We start from the raw sequence: 18723 nt of genomic DNA, 5'->3' as shown, positions 1-18723 counted from the left end.
TAATGACTATTTCAATGTAACTGGTTTCCTTTCTAATCCTATGTATTTTTAGGATTTTATTTTATGCATTTAAAACCATTCTGAAAAGTGGTCCACAGGCTTTACCTTACTGACAATGGAATCCAGGCTTTTAAAAACAGGAAAGCAGTGGAGGCCTGGGAAATCCTGCCAATGTCACATGACTCATTAGCAGCAGACATGTGACTAGAAGCAAGACCCCTGACTTCATTGCTCGGAGTCCTTTAAAGCTGCAGCTTCGAGTAACCCACCTGTGGTCATGTGCTACCACATAATCGTTGGCTTCTCAAAGAGTCTCCTAAAAACGTCTAACTAGATCAAGACCAAGAGACTCTGGTTTGCTGGGAAAGATGAAGGATGTTCTCTGAAAGCCAAATCCAGCATATAGGAAGGTTTTCTAACTCCTGTATCTCACTCTCTTCCCAGAGACGGAAGCCATGGCTTTGAGTATGGATTGAAGCTGAGCTGGAAGAGAATATATACACGATGGAATATAGAACAAACAACACCCCAAAATTCTTTAGAGTATCTTCATATCCTTGAGAATCCCTCATCTCCACACAGACTATTTTCATTGAACACCGCCCCTGCTCTACCAGCTTAGCCCTCACATGCTTTGTATGCCATCTGTAAGGTGGCATTTCGGTGACTCCAGGTGTTCAACAATAGCATACTTGTACCAAAAGGTAGATATGGCTATTCATCATGGGTAATTTATGAGCCTGCCCAATATGAGATGAGGGAGGGGGAAATATCAAACTCCAAAAAGGCTGGAGCTGCCGAAGGTCATGGCATGGAGGCTCAATCTTATTTCACACACACAAATCAGATCAACTGAAGATGGAAATGCATAATACATTAGACAAACAGTTTCAAACCTTGATAAAAGCAGACCTTGGAATGTGCATTAACAGCAATTTGCATTTAATAATGTTTCACATTTGAACATTAAATGTGTCGAGGGGGAAAAGCAAATAAAAACATATCTAATTGCTTTCTTGAAATACTGATGATAGTACAAAGTTCAGAGCAGTAACAAAACGCCCAGGAGTTATTTGCTCCTGTAACAGTAATTTCTACCCTATATCTGTCCCTGCCTGCCTCTCTCTACTTCCCAAGTTCCACAAGAGGGATTTTTATTCTTTTAGAAGCTTTTCACCCTAAAGCATATGCAATGTGCATTCCAGACTTGAATCTGGCAATGATGTACCCTCCTGTCATTTATTTGCTAGAGAAAATATGGAACACCAGACTGCCAATCTAGCAATAATGTACCATGTGATATGCGAGTCACAAACTTGGAAGGAACCTCAAGCAGACATAAAAGCTACTTGGCACTAGGTATCAAAATTCATAAACATGTTCACGTCACTTCGACCTGAAAATCTCTATTCTGGGAATTTATCCTAAGGAAATAGTTCCAGAAGACAGAAAAAGCTATATGCATAAATATGCTCACTGTGGAGTGCTTTCATTCAATAAACCTTTATTAAGTGTCTATTATGTGCCAGGCACCATGCTGGCACAAAGTCTCTGCTTTGAGGCATTCACAATCAGCTGGGAATTCAGATAAGTATACACAGAATTACAACACATTGGGATAAATGCTAACAGGGCTGCAAAGAAGCACTAAAAACACAAAAATGTGCTGGAATCAAAAGGCAAAGAGAGTCAAGGAGAACTTTACAACATTTTAGGTAATGCTTTTATAATTTCTTCACGGTGTTATTTTTAAAGATACACGGTAATGTTAAATTGATTTAAAAATCTCTCTATTCTGAAAAAGCCTTCCTCAATACATTTTTCAAAGTGGAAAATAACAAGCAAGCATAATTGTCCTTAAGGGCTCTGTGAGGTCCTTCACCTTTCTCTTCACCGTGCGTAGGAGCTGGAGGGCAGCCAGCCACCACCACGCCCTCACCAGGTACATCGCCAGGACAGTCCTGCTCGTAGTTTTCTACTGGACACCAGAATGTCCCTCATCAAACTGCAGAGGAACTCCAAGTTCATTTTGCTTAAAACACAAAACAAAATAAACAAATGAAAATTTTTTTCTCACTCCCTTGAGAACTTTCTCTTTCCAATGGCCCAGAGTTGCTTCAGGAAAGTCTTGCGGTAAGATTTCAAAAGGTGCTTTGCTGAAGATGGTTTGTATAATGTAGAATGATTTTTTAGTGTACTGAGAAATGAAAAAAATTCCACAGTATTAGGGGATGGGTGGAAAGCTTCTGAAGAAGTGTTCACTGGACACACCCACTAATTCGTTGTGAGAAGCTAAACTAAATTGGCACATGTCGCAACCTAAACAGCAATGCCTTTATTTACAGTTGGATCAGAGAAAATTCTATGTCTCTAACTTGCGCGACACCCAATTCAAGTCAAGACATGCTACAGCTACATCAGGGCGTGGGAGCCGTGGAGACGCCTTCCCAGTGTGTTCCGGCCTGTGTCACAGCTCAAGGCTTTGGCTGTGCTCCAGAAGCAGGGAGGGGCTTCAGAAGACTCACTGGAGAAGGCCACACCTGCACCACCTTTCTTTACAGAATGCCTACAGGGAATGCCTACAGGGAAAGACTACAGTGAAAATAGTCCACGTCAAGAAGGTAAAATTAGCACTTACTGAGTGCCTACAGTTGCTAGGCATTGCCCTAGGTCCCAGTTTGGCCAAGATTTTCTGTGAAGGGCCAGATAGTATATGCTTCTGGCTTTGCAGGCCAGAGTCTCTGGTTACAAGTACTGGATTATGCTATTGTTGTACAAGCAGACATAGATCATATCTAATTGAATTGGTGTGGCCGAGTTCTAATAAAGCTTTATGTACAAAAACAGGTGATAGGCTGGATTTGGCCTGCAGACTGTAAGCTTGTCTACTGACCTAACTGCTTCACAATTTATCTTACTGAAGGCACATGAAAGACTTTATGGCTATTTTTCTTTCTTAAAGATGAGGAAACCAAGTATTAGAGGTGAGGTTACCTGCTAAAATCACTTAATCTAGCTTGCTGCAGAGCCAGGATTCCAACCAAGGTCAGCCTGCCCCCAAATCTCAACTCTTTCTACTATATGAACAGGGTCTGTTCTACTATATGAACTGATGAGGAAAAGGAGCCAACATAAGGGAAAGGGAAAAAAAAAAAGGCAAGTCTAAATCCTTCCTCTCACTTAACATTAAACTATTTATGCCCAACTGTGACAGTAAAAATCCTGGTAAACTGAGTTACAGGTGAAAGATTTCCCAAGAGAAGCTTCTGTAAAATTCCATACTGAACTACTTCATAACCAACAAGAGAAAAGGAACCAAATTTGATATTATAACATGTCAGATTATGGCAAAGCTACAAGGTGGTCACTCTCCTAGAATTCCAACATGTCCTGAGAGGATTTTGTAAAACAGCCCCACTGATATTCATATACTCAGTAATTCACTCATGCCCAGACTGTGGACTATCTTAGCTGCTTACAAAAAAGATGTCGTACTTGGTCCTTCAGGAACTTTAACAGAGTTGGAGGCAACACAAAGACACTAAAGAGTTAATTACTTGTTGATACGAACTGTCACTTGAGGATAAAAAAAACGACTGGGGTGATGCACACAGCTCAGTGCCTGAAACTCAAGGGAGAACAGGCAATAAAGATGAGTGCTTCTTCTGGCTGAACCTTGTTCTAGGTTCTCACTCCCCTTGAGAAATCAAAGATTCTATTTTCAACACAGTTGTCCTAAATTGGAATCTGGAGACCAGATTCCAAGTCCACCCAGGTTCCAATTTGCCTACCAGCTTGAAACTTTGGTATCTAAACATTAATTTCTTCATCTTACAATAAGGGGGTTCAACTGGATGTTTCTCAAGTCTCTCCCAATTTAAAGCTTCTACAAATCAATTTTTAAACATATAATTCTGTAATGCCAAACTTAAAAACAGCACCCTGGATGAAACCAAGAGGTCCAGATTTTTTCACCCGTAACATAGGGTTCATTACATCCTGAGAATGAGAAAAAGTTTCAGTTATTAAAACGACCTCCTTTAAAAAGCAGAAAGTGTCACTTAGAGAGCTGCACAATTTATTTCTGAAAATTAAATGATGACTTTCCCCAAAGGACAGAGGAAAAAGGAAGATGTGGAGCAGATGGATTCATTGTTCCCCTATGGAGAAAAAACATTTCTACACCTTGCAAAAATATATTAATTGGCCTGCCATCTGGCAAGCCTGCTCACATACATAAGGGATAAAGTTTAGAACTGGAGGTTTAACATTTAATCCTGTGGGGAGATGGTAATTGGAATCTTTCTGAGTTAGTATGAGTATTTTTAAAGGGAACATTTCAAAAGAGATTTGAATACAGGTGGTGAATAACAGAACCTAATATGTGAGCCCATCCGAGGTGACACCACGATGTCAATGGCCTCGCCCTGACTCTGCACACCAGTGGGCCGGCGTGGACGCTCCCGCACCAGGTGAGGCTATGCACGAGGGCGGTGGCTTTCAGGGCACGGTTCTGAATGACTCCCTACAGCCTGACAGATAATGCCCCCACTCCTTACTGTACATTACAGGGATTTTTCAAAATTTCTGGAAATCTGACCATTGTAAAGCTGAGTGTTTTAAAAGAAACCCTTTTAGGGAAAAAAGCATCTCAACAAACAGGAGGTACAATAAAATATGAGTTTTGTGGGATGTACCCAGAAAAAAAAAAAACACTTGGAAGAATAACCCCTCATTTTTCAGTGGTTCTGTTTGAGAACTAGAATGTGGGGGTGATGATTTTGTGGTTGTTTATATTTTCGCCATCCTCTGTCTTGAGGATGCGTTAAGTTTAAACTTTATTTTGAAAGCTATATACAGTCCACTGAAATTAAAATATACTAAAAACAGTAGAAAGACAAGAACATTATTTTACAAAGCAAAGAAAACATCTTGAATTTATCTTCTATCACATGCACGTTTTGTTCTACCTTCACTTATACTGAAAAACTCCAAGATTCCTTCTGGATCTCTTCTCCAACAACCACAATCTTGTGCATGAAACTACATCCCTTCCAAATCTTCCATTCCATGGCCCTGCTTCCTTCCCCTATAAACAATCCCAAGTTATTTATAACCACTTCCCCCTAGGCGAATTCGGTTTATTTGGTTTCTTGAAATTTCTTCACCTGTATAGCATCAAAGGGGATATTTACACATTAATAATGTATCACACAGTTTAGGTAGTTTATGCTCCTTTCAAATATCTCATTCTGATGCATTTTCCTGGTACCTACTTGACATCACCAACCATGTAATAAGACAATGTGTTAATCACCTTCCTCATCAAAATGATTTTTAAAAAGGATGACACAATGTAATATGGTAACCAGACTGGGACACCAGGATAGAAAAAGGACAATGGGGAACAACTAGGCAAAACTTAATAAAATATGGAGCTATAATTTTTTAAATTGGGGGGCAGGGGAATGCAAAACAAAACATCTTATTCTAACCCTATATTGGCATTATCAAACAATTAAGAAGCACCTAAAACTTTGTAAGGTGATGAAATTACTCTATACCTTAATTGTGGCGATCATTACTTGCCTGTATTTGTCAAAATTCATAGAACTGCACACCTACAAAGGACAGTTTTACTGTACGTAGATTGTATATCAATAAACGGTATTTTTAAAAACCAGAACAAAACACATGTAGCTGCCTGGACTTTCTTCTTTTAGAGTGAGTAAACTGAAGTGGTAAGTTCTGTGTCAGTAGGAATCTGAAGAAATCCTAGGCCTGGATTATTAGCCATGAAAAACACCTTCTTTAACATCTAATTGGAGTACCCAAAAGGAAGACGTCTTCCACTCTGTCTTCAGGAAGGGACAGTCATTCCTCAAAAGCAGCTCACACATTGCGCCACTGAGGGCTAAGAGATGGTCAGTGAAGGGTTTCCGTGGTTTAGAGAATTCTGGATGTAATATTTGAGCCTTTTGCATGTTGTACTTCATTTTTACACAACTATTTTAAGCATAACGAAGCAGTTACATCTTAGTCCTCCAAACACAATGATTTTCTTCACAGAGGAAAATATGTATTTAAGTATCGACTCATCTCCTTAAAAACTCAGTTAGCATGAGCATAGTTGTACTTATCATTAGCATAATCAAGAGAAATTACTGTTAATTGTAAAAAGTGAAGAAGAAGACTGTAAGCCATTCATTTCCAAGATCCCAACAGATCTTTCCTGGCATTCCCACTGTAGTGCCACAAGGTAGGAGATGCAAGAACTTTCGTCCCTTCTGTGAAATGCACTGAATGCTCTATTACGTGATCAGCAAGGATTCTGAGATGACTCCATTATATATAAACTCACCTGAATGTCCAGGATTTTATAATGCCCAGAGAGAAATCTCAGCAAAATAAGCATGGGTGCAGTGGAATATTACTCATTCAAAAGGCCTGTAAGACAGCAGCTGTTCAGAGCTATACCATAAGCAAAACCTCAATTCCAAAAGCGCAAGCCCACTCAAACACCATTACAAATTGTGATCCTTTACGAGAGGGAAATTACAGGAGAACACACATACAATTTCCACTAATGGGAAAGAGAATCAGCAGGCGGCATTTTAAAACAAAGTAAAGCCTACCTCTATTTTTTTTTTTTATTCTCTTCCCTCAGACAGCAGGTAGCATTTCTATAGTTAAGATCAAAATTATTAAGGCTCTGTCTTTCACACATATCTTTGAATTGCCAAGAGGTTGCTATATGATAAAAATTAAGTTACTAAAATCTTACTCTACAAATATTATTTTCCACAATTAGAATATTGTTGGAGCAGTATTTCCTTTGGAGACAGGATAGGATACTTAAGCTTTTATCTGATTTACCACTTGCTACTGGCAACTTGGGGACACTTAATTGCTCTAAGCCTCAACTTTCTCATCTGCATAATAGGTATTATAGACAGGATTAAATGAGACAACATACACCAAACTGCCTTAACAGATATTCTTCTCTCCCTGCTCCTTTGCTGATGCTGATAGATCTCCTTCTGGTTATTACACATTACCGTAATTATCTGTCTACGTCACTTTCTAACCCCAGCAAATTGAGCTACCTGAACAAAAGGACATATCTTTGTTTCCCAGGTGATAATCATAGCCCTGGTCACATAAAAGGTACTCAACAAATATTTGGTACATAAATGAATCAACAAGGCAATACGATACATCCCCAGACCTTGTCCACAGAAGTCAAAGAGTCAAATTAGGTTACTAGGTTATCAGGTTTCAGAAGGTGATTCAGGCTCATCCAGGAACCACAATGCAGGAATAGGATCACACTGAGATACTGAACGCATAAATAACCCCCTCCAACTATTTTTAAATGTAACCAACTTCCCATGTTTCAGAGGTCAATCCGCCAGATCTTGGCTTCTGGTCTCTCTGTCTTTTGGCCCAGCTTATAAACATCTGACTTCTCTTCAGTGCTTTTAAGGCAGCCAAAGCCATGGAATTGAAAGAGGAGCTGCATGGCCTTTAGGATTGGAGGCTACCCCCTCCCAATTCAACCCCCAAGACATCTTAAGAAATTCAGTCCACAACTAGAAGGCAAAAACAAAGCAAAGCAAAACAAACCAAAATCATTTCAGCCTAACAGGCCTTAGCATAGAGTTTAAGATATATACACACCTGGAACTTCCCAATAAAATCCATAAATGTTGAGCCATGAATCCCCTCCAAACATGTTAGTTTCTTATTAAATAGATTTGAAATCAAACCTGTTAAGCGGCTGCAGGAGCAGCGACAAGCCACTGCCTGTGGGACACACCTAAAAGAATGGAAGGTTTGAAAAGCGAAGCTTGTTTCCTCAGCTCCGGGCTGGGCATTTCAGTTACATGGGAACTAGAAAACTGGCTTCAAATGAGAACTATAATCTTTCTGGAACAATAGGTCATGACGAGCTTCCTTAATGCCAAAATAAGTGTTCGAGGTGACTTCTGCTAACTGAAAGAGAGCGTAAAGGGCATATATATTTACTCTGGCTTGAATACAACATTTCTGAATATGTCTATCAGTGCCAAGGGTCAGAACCCTTTACTTTACAGGTTTCAAACTTGGGACCCATTAAATGGAATGCTTTTATTTCCTAGGAACGGCATCAAAAATTTGTATCATGTTAATATCCAACCAGCTCAAGGACCTGTACCTTTTGATCCCAAAATCACCCTAGGTCTGATGTGAGAAGGTAGAATAATTTCAAGGTTAAGTCTCAAAAGGTAAAATAAACCATACCTTCTCTTGTTTAAAGAGCTTTTGTTTTTTTAAGAAGCCATTAAATAATAAGTAATCAATCACAGTTTCAAAGAAAACTGAAGTCTACCTACCAAGAGGGCATCTTGGCAATAGAGATGCTGGTAAAAATGACATCAAAACCACTAAGCTCCGAGAACTGCATTGAAGGGAGGAGAGCTCTGATCTTGAGCCTGGATTCCTATGGTAAGGAGGTTTATAAAAATCACTATTGATTTTTCACCTTAAAAATCCTAGATTTCCAAGGCTGACTTACTTGAAATTGACAGAAGAAAAGGCATCTCTTGAGAAAGAAAGCTACATTAAAAAGTTTACAGATCACATAGTGAAAATAAGGCAACTTTTACCCCTTGTTAATTCTATGGTCCAAACATTTAACTCCAGGTATCAAATCTGAAAATATGCAAGAAATTATAATTTATAAACATATTAGCTCATTTTGCAGATTCTTTAACTAAAACTATGACCTAAGCACCCCTGAACTACCCCATACTCTACCTGTCCCACCATGGCCATTTGAGATCAAAGAGAAGAAATTCCTTTGCTTAGGGACCAACTGCTTATGGAAAATGCAAATTCATAATCATCTATTTGACCTGCCATGTCAGGTGACTATGCCTACCAGCCATTCTGCCACCTGTCCTTCCTCTGGAGCAGCTAAGCAAGCATAGGCTAATTTTATAATGAACTATTTTTTTGGATTAGCAAATAATCTGTGTTTACCTAGCTAAGTCTAGAATGGAGACCATCAAGTGAGTAAAATTAATCCTCACACGGAAAACCAACCTATCCAACATGGCTTCACTATCTCCAATGCCCCGTGTCTCACCTAGGTAATCTTCTGGGAAAAGTCTTCAATTTTGTATCAAAAGTCTTGAGATTAGCCAAGTGAAAGTAATATTTGTACAGGAATTATATCTCAAGTTCCAAGATCAACAAGCCATTCCAGATCAGACTTAAGAAATAACATTACATAATAGTCACTTAATGTCTATTGTTTTACAGTAACAAAGGTTTCATTTACCGTATTTCCTAGAGTGCTTAATTCAGCTAGCAGTTTTTCCCATGGCAAACATCCTTTTCCCCCTTAACCCCTCCATGTACTTGTAAATGTAAAACATTTAATAATTACAATTTCTAATTAAAAGGCATCCATTGTACAGCACTTCAAGAGATAGGAATATTAAAGGGACATAGATGATTTTTATGCAAGTCACAGGTTCAGTGGTTTTCTTCAGATTCAGTAGCTAAGAAATCTAGCAGTGGCTAGATAATATAATAGTGACTCTCAAGACAAATGTCATAAGGTCAGAGTCAGGGTCCTTAGACATCAACATGCACTGTAATGTTTAAAATTAGAATAAAGCAGAGCAAAGACAGCTTCAGCAAACACTCAAAGGGCAAAACGACCTGGTAGCTCCATTGATTTTCTTCCCTTTCTGATTCTATGACCCTCTGGGATCTCCTCAAGTTTCACAAGTTCCTCATTCCCTGCACCCAGGTGATTCACTCAGAACCTAAGGCACAACCTCCAAAAGACACCTGCAATGTGAACGTCCACATCAGGTTAGAAGATGCCCAGAGACATGGAGCTGCTCCTCCCCTGGGAAGAGCTAAAAGCTTATTGGAGAGCTTCAGAACACAAATAGTGGTTGGCCTACCTCATGTCAAAATCTGGATTTTGCCCATATATATGCGTATATGTGTGTGTTGGGGGGGTAGATTTTGCCTGCAATTAGTTTCCCAAGAAACCCCTAACTCTAACAAAATCAGAATCACTGATAAATGTAAATTTCAAAGTCAGCAGAATGTAGAAAGACCCAGGGTTCTGTAACAAAGCAAGCAGTGGGGGAGCTTACGTTAAGATAAACATGACCGGCTGTCTACTCTTCTTACCAATCTCCTTTACCTTCAAATGCTGATCAAAGCCTAAATTCTCTGCTTGGGCCTTTTTCCTCTTTCTTCTTTAAAACAAAACAACACGACGTTTCAGTTTGATATTGCTATAATTACCTTCTCTAACAAGCATATCCAATAGCCATTAGTGTAGCTACAACTCCCATTGGTTTTCTCACTCTGTTAATAAGATTTAAGGTCAATATTTTCAGAATTTATAGCCAAGTTCACAGGGTAACTTTCCTAATTACCAAGCCAGAGGAAAGAAAATAAAGTATCAGAACTACAAGCATTAATAATCCCATGAACTTTTATTTAGACACTTTCTCTAGTTACAAAATGGGCCACGGATCACAAAAATCAAATCTGCTACTAGATATCCAGGTTTTACCGGTAGAGGTCGACTTCGCTTTTAATAAATGGTTGTATGCACACTGTGTGCCTACTTTCCTCCGGGTAGCCCCAGGACCACTGTATTATCTTGGATCTACTATTCAACTTTCAAAGGGATTACTAAATTATCATGATGTCACTCCCAAATGACTGGTTTACCTGCAGCAAAGACAGCTCGCATTCAAATAGTGTGCGCATGTTTACTCACACTTAGAGACGGGTGTGTGTGCGGTGGGGGTGAGGCGGAGGGCTCAGAGCCTCCAGTCCTAATCCCCCAAGAACCCAGCCTATTCCCATTTCCACCCATACAAAGAGGACGCTCCAAAATTATTCAGAACAAAGCCCTATTCCAGGCCTTCTCCTCTGTGGGCCATCTTCACTCAGGGGTTCACATGATTTCCTTGCAACCTCCACATCTGTCAGTTTTTAGCCCTGAAGGCAGATGGTCTCTATCGCGAGGCTGATAATTCCCCTGTTTTAAAGACATTGCTTAGGTTTCTGATAACAGGACATATGTGTAAAAAGAAGCCAACGAAGCCATGAAGGCACCTAATGTTCTGCCCCCTCCCTGGGAACTTACTGACACACATACACCCCTTCCAGTGTCGACCAGTTCCAGCCATGAATAGCCCATGCCCCACCAGGGACCATACGCTCCAAATTCGAATGCTTTGTTTTTAATGAACTTCTTTCCAAATCTACTTTTTGCACTCACACATTTCTCCGAGTCCTTTCCTCCTCCTTCTTCCCTCACAAAAGACCTACATATCCCCGGGATAAAACAGCCTGTAACCTCCTGTTGTAAACGTCCCACCAGAGGCTAAAAGCAACATTTCCGAGATGTGCATATTCCCGCTCCTATTCCTGGTGTGTGGTCAGTTTTAAGAGGGGAGCGATGCCCACAGGGGTCCCGCTAACAGCTGCTCCAGCGTGGGGCAGCCTGGCTCTGCACACAAGTCACTCAGAGAGCTGCTGTTAGCGTCCCGCCTAGGGTCTCAGCTTCCTGCTCCTCCCCAGGAGTCTCCCTGATGAGGCTGGGGGAGGGGGTGCAGGAGTGAGGGCCTCCTGGTCCAGCACCGGTCTCAGAACTAACTAGAGATGAGACGACAGGATGGAAGGGCGAGCCCCGCAGTGATGGGCGGGCCTACAGTCCACAGCCTGAAGAAAGGAGGAGGATGAAAGAAAGCAGTCATGAAACAGGCCTGGGCAAAGCAAGGAGTGGGAGGCAATGGGCGCAGACTCGGGAGGGGTAGCGCCTGCAGGTCAGGCGTGGAGACGATGAGAGCGGATGCTGGGTTTCAGCCACTTGTGGAATAGCTGGGGGAGAGGAGGGCAGGGGACCCTCCACTCAGGCTCCTACAGAGTCAGAGAGGGCAAGTGGGGGCTGGGGACACTTCAAGCAGCTCCAACTGTAAACACATTAGAAAGGAGATATGGGGCTGGGGAAGAACTTGAGCTTCCAGAGGGGAGGGAAGAGGAAGCTGTCATTGCCTATTTGGGCGATGAAGCAGACAATAAAGTGAGCAACAGTGAGTAAGGGGATATGATTCAGGGAAGAAGGCTGACAGGGCAGCTGTGAGTGTGCAGACGTGTCGCCGCTCTGCTTAGCTACCCAAAGAGGGAGAGTGGTTCCCACCCATGGTCTCCCATTCCTCCCCTCACTCCTGTTCTCTGGTGAGTCGCCCCACCCCCACCCCATCACTTGCTGAAGTCACCCAGGACTTCCCAGTCATCAGCCACAGCAGCGTTGACTGCTATCTCAGGGTGTCTGTGAGAACAGCCTGCTGGCTTCCTTCCTTCTTACAGGACTCTCCTCCACATCTCCTTTCCGGCGCCTATCTGCATCTCTGCCCACTCCTTAAATGGGGCATCTTCAGTTCTCAGGCAGAGTAATCTGACATTTTCTCATGGCCCTAATGAGGACTCCCAAGCCTATTATTTCTGGTCTAGCCTCCCCAAATGCCCTGGACCTACAATCCAACTGCCTGCCTAGGAGCTCTTTCCTTCCTACCTCAGAGCCTTGGCCGTTCCCAGATGCCTATGCCCAAACTCTTTCCACGGACAGCTCTTTCTGACCCTTTAGGTTGCCCCTTAAATATGATCTCCTCAAAAGACATCCCCTGATCACATTATCTAAAGTAGCCTCTGCCCTGTCACTCTCTCTCCTCAGCTCTTGCTTAGAGCCTTCAGAAGACAGGGACCACAATCTGGAACTTGACTGAATTAAATGTTTGTGGACTGGTGAGGCTGAGTACCCTGTCTGGTTCACCACCATATCCCTGGCCCAGCACAGGACTGGTGCTGCAGATACTGGCTGAATGAAGGAATGACTGCTTCTTGATACTCAGCATACAACAGATGCTCAAGAAATGTGCATGAATTGAGCCTCTGGGGATAAAGGGAGCGACCAGAAGTACAAGTTTTGTTTTGTTTTAATTTGGGGGGTGGTAATTAGATATTTACTTATTTATTTAATGGAGGTTCCAGGGATTGAACCCAGGACCTCATGCATGATAAGCATGCACTCTACCACTGAGCCATACCCTCCCCGCTCCGAAGCACAAGTTCTTGTGACTTCCCCTCCCCAACTCTTATATGTACAAGTGGTTCCTCCATTTCCCTGGTCCCTCAAGTCAAAAACCCCAGTGCCATTGTAGTATCTTTCTTTGTCCCTCAGAGCCAAAGTTCATCAACAACTTCTACAGATTTAATACCCTTAATATCTCTCAAGGCGTAATCTCACCACATTCTTTGCTCAGGCCTGCAAAACCCTTTAGAGAGGCTACCTCAGTAACTTGTTCATTGGTTTCTAGGTCTCTCCTCTCAGACCTACACTCCCCAGCACTGCTAAACACACCTCTCTCCCACTAGATAAAGGCCAAGGCCCCTGAAACACCAAGCATCCAGACTCTCCTCCTCAGCCATCACCCACTACTCACCCCTCTGTTGTAGTGAGAACAACCATAGTAAGAGTTAGGATGTGTTGAGAATTTTCATATGCGAATCACTGCATCAAGCATTTTACACATATGAACATATTTTAATCTTTACAACAATCCTATGAGGTAAGTAATTAACTTGTCCCTATTTTACAGACAGAGCAATTGAAGTCCAAAGAAGCAAACTCACCCAATACACAGTAGCATGGAGTTAAGATTCGAACCCAGGTGAACTGGCTCAGATCAATCCTCTTAACAACCGTGCTATATGGTACAGCCTCTCTAAACTTCATGCTTCGGCAGTGCTGAGCTGTGCTTCTGGCTCTTTATGCTCCAGCAATACTGAGCTATGCATAATCCCTTAAAGTCTGTGTTGCCAGGGCCGCCATGGTTTCATACAGTTTCTTTTGCTCCTTGGGAAGGCCTTGTCTTTCTACCACCAACCTAACCTTCAAAACCTCTTTGAGGTGTTACCTTTTCCATGTGGTGTGTATCCTGGCCCCATGAGACCAAAGTCTCTCTTATCCATTGGCCACTCCTACAGCTTATATGTACTTGTAAATACTTCTTGATTGCCCTGATTTGCAGTGATTCATTTGTGTGTCTCCATTGAAGGCAAGCCTTTGGCTCTCAGCTTTGGGTCACAGCCCAGGCGCATAATAGAGCTCAATAAACGTGGATTTAACTGGGGCTTTCTGTAAAAGGGGTGAGTAAAGGTTAGCCAAAACCTGACATGTCAGGGCAGGAGATAAACATATTCCATAGTTTCTGGAGACTATATTCATGCTCAAAACAAAAGAAAAACTCACCAAACACTACAGATGTTTCTGAAGGGAAGATGCAATGTGCATAAAAATTCAGTGCATTCTGATGACGGGAGCAGTTAGTTTAAGATCCCTGAGTGTACCTGCTGCTCATAGCAACTGCTGAATAATGTGAATTCAGCAAAAAAACAAAGCAAAACCAAAACCAAACAAAAACAAAAACAATAACAATAACAAAAAACCCTTTTATCCTAAGGGGTCTCAGAAAAATATATCTGGAACTTCACTCAGAGTGATGAATTGAGTCCCAAACTTACTCAATAGCCTGGTTAGGATTTTATTCATTTAGGTGTCACACATGTTTGGAGACACACTTAAGGCCAATGAGAACACGACAGATCTCTGACCATCAAGGTTAAAAGTCAAGCATCGTCTAGAGTCTCTAGACTGAACTTCAGTAAAATTAAAGGTGCACCTCAAAATTAAGCAGCAACATTTATAACTCAATGGTAGCCCTTTCTTTACAGTGTGACACAGAGGAGATATGAATGAAAGAGAAGCTTGATCCCTTCTCCTCCACATTTTTAATCCAATGAGAAAAGAAAAGATGTTACAAACCAAGAGTAACACGCAGCAGGGAAACGAATTCCCCCCCGTTCTACATTGTGGCGGGCTGAATGGCGTGTCCATGCATCTACGGAATTCAGTCTCTAAAGCATCCAGTTTTTGCTTCAGTTTAAAACAACATATTTTGGTTGAAATATCCTGTTCATTCAGCCTAGATTTCTGTCCCCCAAAGCAAGCAGGTGAATGGCTGGACTGAGACCACCTTGAGGAAATGAGGGAGAGGGAGAGATGGGCAAAGCTAGTCATAAAAAAGGAACCATTTCTAGTGGAAACCTGAACTTTATGGAAAAACAGCAGACAAAGTCAATGTGCACTGAGACAAGCCAGCGTCTGCCACAGCCCAGGCAAAAATGAAATAACCACATATCTTTGGGATGAAGCACAAGGAAGCCAGGCTTTTGGTTCATTAGGACCATTTAAGAGTCTAGGCCTGAGAGACATTCTGTAGGTGCTTTTCCCAAAGAACTCAGGGAGTTATAGGCCCATATAAGGCTCTGAGTTGGAAAAGAAACTTTAAAAGTGTTCCTGTGAACACCAGCAAACCAGAGTTAGGCTGAACAGCAAAGCAGATGCGATGCAGCAAAACCCAAAAGGCCTCCATGATGAGTTTCTACATGATACAGATTTAAAGAGTCTCAACCCATTCAGCCTCTCTTCCCTTTGTCTAAGTGGTACAATCATCCTATCCCTAGGAGCTGTAAGATGCTCCTTCGCAGGCTCAGAGCTGGATTTCACTCTTTGATTGATGTGAGAGGCCGACAGTAAAGGAAGGACGGTGACAGTGAAGTCCTCTGGATTACAACGTCAATCAGAACACGTAGTTGGGACAAAATATGCAAAATGAATGATCTGTCGAACAAAGTCAGCAAATGCGCAGATGCAGCTAGGCCTGGGCAGAAGAGCAGATCCCAGGGCTAAGGCATGTCCAGCTGGGGATGCGGGTAAGGCATCCTCACGTGGACACGGGGCACACCTCAATGAGGTCAGTGAAAGAAGCTGGCAACTTGAGAATGGAGAAGTGCTTTTAAAAGCACACATTTAGGGAATCTGATCAGCCCCATAAGGAAGAGAGTTCACATGAGACTTGGAGAATAAGAAGGATTTAGAGCAATTAAGGGAGGTCACGGAAGGGCAAGAGTCACGCTGTAAGCATACGCTGCATGTCTTTACGAAAGGACACAGAGTCAGAATTGATCACTGTATAATAAGAGAATGCAACAGCCACCTTCACTGGACTGGGAGGAGGACAGCTGCCCTTCACCTTCCCGGAGCAGCATAATAAAGGGAAAGCCGCTGGGGCCCTGTGAGACCAACAGTAAGTAGGTGTCTCTAGAGACGATTTTTCAGGACACACGTATTTCCCAACTCTGTGAACCCTGGAAATCCCCAATACAAACAGGCTGTGACAATCTCTACTCTTACAAGGGAGGGGGAAAAAAATCCACCACCCTCTGTGTATCACTAAACTGAAGATATGAGCCATGACTTGGGGAGTGGAGACAGCCCTCCCATACACACTCATTTGGCTGGGAAGAACCCAAGTTACTTTAGAACCTCGGCCTTCTGCCAGTGTGAGCTGTCTGAAATGGCGTGTTTCTGGCTGGACAGATACTGCCCTAAGGCCGCAGTCAGACCAGCCTGAAAATTCTTGATGCATTTGACTCCATACTACCACTGAACAGGGAAAGAAAGGGTCCAGATGCTTCCAGGTTCGGGCAGACAAGTGTGATGCCAGAGCTGACTTATCTCTTTGAGAAGTGGCTCCAGGTGAGAGTGGAGGCTGCATCACAGCTGGGACCACACCACTTAGACATATTTTAGGGCTCCTGGCAAACTGCAGAGGTACGAAGTTATAGACTTACTCCCATGAGGAGTAGGGGCCTGGTTCAGGTATGGCACATATCTCTTCAACTGATTATTGTTGGGGCGTTTGGTGCATATGGATGACACAGCTTGTAGCAAAATGACCAACATCAAAAGTGTCGCATCTCTGAATATTGACAGCAGAATGAAAAAAGCATAGCCACCTCATTTAAAAGGCACAACGTTAGAATCTAACATAGTTTAGTGGTATTAACGTTATTTAAGTTGTATTAAAAGGTTAAGTACAACTTTAAAATCGATGAGCTCTCTCTCACACATTTGTTATCTTTATGTATATAAGCATATATATAAACAGTATATGTGGAAGTATTCCAGGATGCTTCTGAAATTTAAGAAATACCAGGAGAGATTTCAAAAAGAAAAACAACCAAGTTTTCCAAAGTATTACGTATCTGCCTTTATGCCTCAAAAAGTTACTGGTATAACCAAACAGAATGAACCATTTTCCTGTATTCTTTAAACGCTAGAGCACAGAGATTATGAATCTCCAAATCTGAAAGCCAGCATCCTGTTTATTTGACTGTACCGCTGCCCTCATGCATATTCACATGTATGCGCAAGGCACGTTTTGAAGGAAAACAAAGAATCTGGATTTGCACAACTCAAAGGGTGTGCCCCTCTAAAACCAAAATCATGCCACCTGTCTGTGCTGGACGCAAATGTGGAGAGAGGAGAAATGTCTCCTTTAAGATCATTTTCTCTCACTCAAGTGTCAGCAACTAACTGAATTGCCTTTCATTTGTAGCATGAGTTCCACCTTGATTTTAAAAGTCTTTTTTCCCTTCACCTATTCTAACAAATATGTGTTACAAAATGAAAAGGCCAGACCTGTATTAGAAATAAATGTCAGCAGGCCAATAAAAAAGAAAAAAAGAGGGGAAAAAAGGCAAAGTTATGCAGACCTGTCTCTTTAAGGTAGACAATATGAAACAGGCTAACTTGAGCTATCTTTGAATCGTACATCTGCATCTTATAAAGGTCAAATATTTAATAGAGAGGAGCATCTGAAAGGCTCTACACAGAGAAGCAGAAGCTCCAACGCCTGAGTGAATGAAACGGGTGAGTGATCAGATCAAAGAGACAGACCAAGTGTCTCCTCCCTCTTCCCACCACTCACAACTCAAGGTCTGATTATCCACATTTCAAAAGGAGAACTCAGAAGCACATTCATCAGGATTACCCAGGAAATCCACAGGAGGAGGGACCACCTGAGCCAGCAGTGGTCCACCCCTCGGTGGAGTATAAACTTTTCAAACTGTCACCCAATCAACAAAACCCCAGGGGGTAAGGGGACCCAGGCAGCCAGCGCTGCTTCAGAAGCCAAAGCATTCCTTCTCCAGGCAAGGGACCCCCGCGTTTTACCTTTGTGTTCGCCGAAGCCTGTTCCCACTTCTCAAATGAGGCAAAGTAAAGTTTGAGAGCACGGTCCAAAAATTGGGGTCAGACATATCCATTTCCTTCTGGCTTCAATTCACTGCGGGTTCAAGGCCATAAGACCAAAACGGAGAGAGGCCAGGGGGGGAAAAAAAAGAAAAAAGAAAAGCGAAAAAAAAAAAGACAAAAAAGGTCCCAATTATCTACTCACTCCCTCCAGAGGAAACGTGCTGCCAACTGTGATCTCCAGAACAACTTGGAGCATGAGTGAGAAGTGCTCGTCCCAGCCTTTAATTAACACACAGCCATTTCTCCAACGTTCAGGCAACTTATTTCCTCTTGGGTTTGCCCTCTCCTGGTGAGCCTTGGCCAGCTATAAACAGTAATTACAAGAGTTGGGCCGTGCGTTCGGCTCAAAATGCTGTCTGTGTGTGATTCAGTCCAAGGTACTTTGTCATCTGTTTGGCAGATACCATTCGCAGCTCCTGCGGGGGGGTAGGGGTGGGGGGGAGACGACTATTTTAAGCCTCTGGTTCCGGGAGGCT

General features: G+C 42.3%; 1 protein-coding gene, 1 long non-coding RNA gene and 1 other non-coding gene across 21 annotated transcripts in view; all 3 read right to left on the bottom strand.

Moving 5' to 3' along the window:
• MAST4 (microtubule associated serine/threonine kinase family member 4) overlaps window positions 1–18723 on the bottom strand; it is a 516475-nt gene that overhangs the window by 131210 nt on the left and 366542 nt on the right. The window contains exon 1 of one of the 19 annotated variants that reach the window (XM_014558535.2): window positions 18167–18643. The exons of 14 other annotated variants lie outside the window; for them this stretch is intronic. In XM_014558535.2, coding sequence (XP_014414021.2) covers window positions 18167–18258 — 92 coding nt within the window. In that variant the 5' untranslated portion in view covers window positions 18259–18643. Of the gene's footprint in view, window positions 1–7680; window positions 7808–13719; window positions 13752–18166; window positions 18644–18723 lie in introns of those variants that run through there. 4 more of the 19 variants (XM_014558536.2, XM_032473493.1, XM_032473483.1 and 1 more) reach the window with 4 other exon arrangements.
• On the bottom strand, window positions 1485–7670 carry LOC116661379. The gene is made up of 2 exons (XR_004317272.1): window positions 6362–7670; window positions 1485–2032 (listed from the first exon to the last, which is right to left on the bottom strand). It is a non-coding gene; the product is annotated as an uncharacterized LOC116661379 (long non-coding RNA).
• Window positions 13066–13137, bottom strand: TRNAD-AUC. The gene has a single exon. It is a non-coding gene; the product is annotated as a tRNA-Asp (tRNA).

The sequence above is a fragment of the Camelus ferus genome, chromosome 3, assembly GCF_009834535.1.
Source record: "Camelus ferus isolate YT-003-E chromosome 3, BCGSAC_Cfer_1.0, whole genome shotgun sequence".
NCBI classification, from domain to species: domain Eukaryota; kingdom Metazoa; phylum Chordata; class Mammalia; order Artiodactyla; family Camelidae; genus Camelus; species Camelus ferus.
This window is presented reverse-complemented; position numbering and strand designations above follow the sequence as displayed.